We start from the raw sequence: 5278 nt of genomic DNA, 5'->3' as shown, positions 1-5278 counted from the left end.
CGCTCTTCCCTCCCTCCCTCAGCGATGGAAGTGTGACCTGGAGAGCAAGGCCCCTGCCAGCAGCTGCGCCGTGCTGGACATGCGGCAAGGGCCAGGCAGCCTGTCCCCTCCCAAAGAGGACGAAGATCTCAACAACGTTTTGGAACTTATTCTCTCCATGGGCAACGACAACTTCAGCCAGAACTCACCCCCTGGGGACTACCCCTTGGCACAGACGGAGCCCAGTAACTTCTACCAGACAAACCCGCCTTCTGGATGCTACAGTTCCCTGGAGGAAGGCAGCCCGCCTCCTTACAACCCCAGCCTCGTGCCAGAGATGATCAGGTCAGACATGGACTCAAACTTCTGCCCCCCTCACAACATCCATGGGCGGTTTTTCATGGCACCCAGCTTCGGGAGCCCCCAGTTCGTGGAGAACATTAAGCCAGAACCTGACATGGACAATTATGGGCCCATCTTGGGCCTTGTACCCCAGACCTGCCCAAAGATCAAGCAAGAAGGCAACGCAACCTGCATGATGGCCTATGAGCAGGCAAGGATGGCCAGCTCGCCCCAGATCCCAGGGGCAGAAACACCCCCCCTGAGCCCCACCGACCTCATGGTAACTGACTGCCAAGCTCAAAGGATCTGCCATTCCTCAATGCCATTCCAGCAAACCTATCACCCCACCACAGGCTTCCATCCTCACCACAGCCACCTCCAGTACCAGAGCACCTCCCAGTTTGGTTTGTTTGAGGACACGGTGCCTTTGCAACCCTCAGCCCCAAGAGGTATGCTCACCCCTCCTTCCTCTCCCCTGGAGCTGTTGGACTCCAAGCCAAAAAGAGGGCGCCGGTCCTGGCCCAGGAAGCGGACAGCCACGCACACGTGCACCTATGCTGGCTGTGGGAAAACCTACACCAAGAGTTCTCACCTGAAGGCCCATCTCCGAACACACACAGGTAAATGCAGCCCGATACTCGGTTACTTGAGAGAGCCGGGCTAGTAAACTACTGCCTCAAAACAAAACAAACCACTGCATGTGCAAGAAGGGCCCCGAGCCAAGTGAAAGATTAACTTTCTAGTGCCTGTAAGCTGCATGGGTATCAAGTCTTAGCCTGAGATACTAATGCTGTAATGTCTGGGAGATGTCTGTATCTTTGCCAAAGCTTTCCAACTATAGCTATTACTGTAGTAACTGCCTCCCAGTCACGCTCTCGCTCCCCCCTCCCACCACCTCACAAATGCTACTCCAGGCAGAAAGCTTCCTTAAGCCAGGGAAGGGAGAACTGCTAGTGCAGCTTAACTGGCCTAGGACCCACTTGGGTTCTGTTGTGATGGCCTTGGTAAAAGGAAGGTTTAAATTAAGATCCAAATCTAAATATAAAACGATGAGTGGGAGAGCTGCCTGCATGTGGGAGGACAATGCTGAGTCACTGTGTGATTTCTCCCAACAGGTGAGAAGCCCTATCACTGTAACTGGGACGGCTGCGGATGGAAGTTTGCTCGCTCTGATGAGCTGACCCGTCACTACCGCAAGCACACAGGCCACCGTCCCTTCCAGTGCCACCTCTGCGACAGGGCTTTCTCCAGGTCAGACCATCTGGCTCTGCACATGAAAAGGCATATGTAGCCATAGGGCCTCTGAACTGCATAGCAGAGGATGGACATTATTTAACTGCTCAGGTGCAGGATCATTAAAAGGAGCAGTAGCTGGTACTACTTAGGGAGGCAACAAAGCTCTAGCAATGGATGCTAAAGTTTAACTTGACTCAAGGAGGTTTAGCCTGGCATCTCCTAAAGAGATTTAAAGGAACTTTATCAGTGTGACTGTCTGTCCCGTGCAGGGGGAAATGTGGCTTATTTATAGGGCTTCTGTGAAGGGTGAACTGGACAAAACTCCATACAGATGGTATAGATAAAGCTGTAAATACTGTATCTTTGATTGTAATTGCTCAATCCATAAGCTTTAGGACAATGTTTGTATGGAAACTGCCTGAAGTTGACCCTAGATGGAATTAAATGAATGTTACTGTATCTGTTTGTTAGATCTCAGCTGAGAGCATGGCTAAGAAAAACACTCCTCTTGTTAGATTATTTCTTTCACAGGTGCAATAATATTCTTGTCTGCCATGATCTACACTAGAAGTACAGGGCTTGATGTCTTGTAAGAAAATAACCTATTTTTACTATTTTTTTTTATATAATGTAAATAATTTTATACAAGGAGAAATATTGTAATGTATTATGTACATAGAAGACAAATGGGTATTTTGCCTATTTCGGTTTTTATAAAAGTAGTAATTTTAAAATGTTCAAAAACATTTCAACTTTTTAATAAAATTAAATGTTTAATACATGTGGTTGCATCCTCACTTGATAACCCATTTTAATCCTTCTCAACAGCTGGATTTGCAGCCACTTGGAAATATTTTAAATTACTAAAAGGAATAAAAGAACATTGACAAAAATCTCATAAGATTTTGTTATATAAAAAAGACAAAATTAGATGCACAACTTAATAAAAAGCTACATCTGAATCTGTCTTGCATTAAAAAAAAAAAAAAAAAAAAGTAAAGTATTTCACATTTAAAATACACTTCCTAAAAGTAGTTGTTTAGGCAAAAAGTAAGCAACGCTGTAATTTCAGTCTGATTTCTAGTTTATGCTGGACTATTTTAATAGCATCCTTAATGTTTTCCAGATGCAGTTTCAGTTTTGCCAACAGCGTGTGGGTTTTTACTATAAATTTAAACGCTGCATTTTTGTAATTACGGTGGCTTATTTTAAGGCATCCTTTGTACATAAATTACCCTTGCTTGCTCTTAAGAGCTCAGTGCAAAATCCCAATACCAGTAGTGAAATGTTAACCACGGTTTCCCCCTTCCTTTTTGCAAAATTCTCCCGCAGAATTAGGATAAAATTCTTCATAGCTCATTCCTAGAACTAAGATTCACTTAGCAATTAAAGATTGCAACAGTTACTAAACACCACCACAGTTCTGGAGCCAGATCACTCACTTGGTAGTGTTTAGCTACTGGCACTGATTTCAGACGAAATGGATATTTGCAAGAAGTATGGCAGTGCCTACCTAGAGAGAGTCCACTGAAACAACAATGTTGCACATTAAACAGCTGTAAGTGAACAGAATCTGGGTCTTTTTTTTTTTTTTTTAACGTATGCAGTTATTCTGAAGTGATACTGGGCAGCTTTAACTTTGACAACATCTATTTGTAATTGGGTACTGGTACCACTGGAATAAAAGTACAATACTTATTAGCATACAAATTTAGGAAAGTACTCTTCTCTTAACCATTTTTGCACTCAAAGATTTATGTATAATAAATAGAAGTTTTTTTTCTGACTTTACAAGTAATAACACACATGAATTAAATCAACAAGGAAATATTTAAAGTAATGGCAAATACAGCTATTCTGTGAAATCAAAAGGCTGCAGTTGCTCATGTGGAGCAGATGTATTTTGGGCTACTAATCAGTGACACGGAAGAATGAGTTCCACATTTCACTTTTACAGATCTTTCAAAGTGAAATATAAAGGGGATTTAGTATTTCTTCATTAAAAACAAAAAGGAGTTCATTTGCCAGAAACAATTGCACAATAATTCCAGAAAGTGAAGACGACTTAAAGATGTTCTAAAATTATTACACCCGTTGTTGCAATAGTTCTAGGTATTTCCTCCTCTTTCCCCACAGACTATCATTTCATATCTCAGAACGTCCACTGGTGTTGATAGCCTCCAGAACATGATTTTAGCATTCAGTTCTTAATCATCTTCCCCTACTCAACTAGATTTCCCTTCTTTCTCCTGAAAATTTAAAAATGTTCTTTTGAAGTCCTGTGTTGCAATACTGCAACCAGTTCCTGCATTACACCTACTTAAAGACCCACCCGAAATAAAGGACCAACACAGGTCTTACTGCTGCTGCACTTGCAAGTCCTGTGCAAGACTTGTGCTCAGGAGTAAGCTTCACCCTAACTACCCTCAAGATAAACTGCCATTTTGATACGTCTTTATAAAGTACCATTGTACAGAGCCCCGCAGTAAGATATATGGGTATGCAACACCTGTACAGGCTTCATTTGTACCTTGGAAGCCATGCCTTACTGCACAGAACTATGCCTCTATACACGGTTTTGCACGGTTCAAAAAGGCGCTGGACTGAGACCCAGCATCTCTAGCCCTTCTGGCCATGTTCTGTGCGGCTTGGCTATGACTGCTGCTGTAGCTGACAGAGAAAAACGGCAGTTAGAGCCACCGCTCTACAGAGGTCCCGTGAATGTTGGATCCGTGTTACACACAGCCCCCGCGCAGAACCTCTAGAGACCTCTGTTCTGTGGCATATGTGGGAAGGGCGAGATGAAAATGCTGATCTTTAGCCCAACTCGGTCCTTTCTACAGACACAAAGGGGATGGAGGGGAAGATACCTGCCATCTGTAAGTTACGTTGTGAAACTTTACAAGACTGTAACAAAATAAAAATAAAAATGTACCTGCACTGTTCACTGACTGAAAAAAAGGAGTTCACAACATTTAGAGACTTTAAGGAAACGCCACACCACACCACGCCACGCCCAGACACCCTCCTGTACGCACAGGTTTCTGAAAAGCTGGAATCAAGTAATCACTAACAGCCTTATCACCAACACGATTTGAACTATTATCAACATCAGTCGTGGAGGGTTTCTGTGCGGTCTGTATAGCAGATGGCAGGTCCAGTTTCTAAACGGTCCTGAAGTAGAGGGCAGCACTGAGGATATTCTTCCTAGATCCTTTTAAGACTAGCAGATGACTTGTGCAAGAAATAACTGCCTTGCGCTTGGTGCATCTCATGATTACTGTACTCTCAAGAAGATGCTAAGACACAGTCGTGCATCCGTGAGTCACATCAAAGCTGACACTTCTCTTTGATTGCAAAGACATGGACAGTTTCTAACTGAAACTTCAGTCCTATGGGGGGGGGGGATTAGTAGCAGCATCCAGTCATGGGGGGTAGCTTTTCTTCCCCACATCTCCTCCCCGGCTCTAGCACCTGCATTCATCCTGCATTTGTTTTCGACATGCTACAAAAATTAGTCAAACGGGCTAAAAGGAAATGTGAAGAGACTTGTAAACAAGATTCTCACACCGCTCTTAGACGCCACCACAGCGAAGGGCGCGCTGTGCACGCACGGCCGACCACACGGGCCCGGGCCCCGGGCACCTCCCGACCGGCCTCTGGCCTCGCACTTCGGTCTCGGCCTCCGTCGCGAGGTGCTCGCCCGGCCCCGGCCCCGGCC

General features: G+C 44.6%; 1 protein-coding gene across 1 annotated transcript; it reads left to right on the top strand.

The window, feature by feature from the left end:
* Positions 1-6: 6 nt before the first annotated feature.
* On the top strand, positions 7-2297 carry KLF2 (Kruppel like factor 2). The gene is made up of 2 exons (XM_025210319.1): positions 7-941; positions 1437-2297. The coding sequence occupies exons 1-2, from the start codon at positions 80-82 to the stop codon at positions 1610-1612; spliced, it is 1038 nt and encodes a 345-aa protein (XP_025066104.1). The 5' UTR covers positions 7-79; the 3' UTR covers positions 1613-2297.
* The last annotated feature ends 2981 nt before the right edge of the window (positions 2298-5278 follow it).

Source organism: Alligator sinensis, unplaced genomic scaffold (genome assembly GCF_000455745.1).
Source record: "Alligator sinensis unplaced genomic scaffold, ASM45574v1 scaffold1354_1, whole genome shotgun sequence".
In the NCBI taxonomy this organism is placed as follows: Eukaryota; Metazoa; Chordata; order Crocodylia; family Alligatoridae; genus Alligator; species Alligator sinensis.
Note: the sequence above shows the minus strand (reverse complement) of the source record. Positions and strands in the feature narration are given on the sequence as shown.

Excerpts from the sequence above, each read along its gene's own strand:
- KLF2 (XM_025210319.1), top strand. The coding sequence starts at position 80 with ATGCGGCAAGGGCCAGGCAGCCTGTCCCCTCCCAAAGAGGACGAAGAT. Across the intron at positions 942-1,436 it reads CCATCTCCGAACACACACAG|GTGAGAAGCCCTATCACTGT; the intron begins GTAAATGCAGCC and ends TTCTCCCAACAG.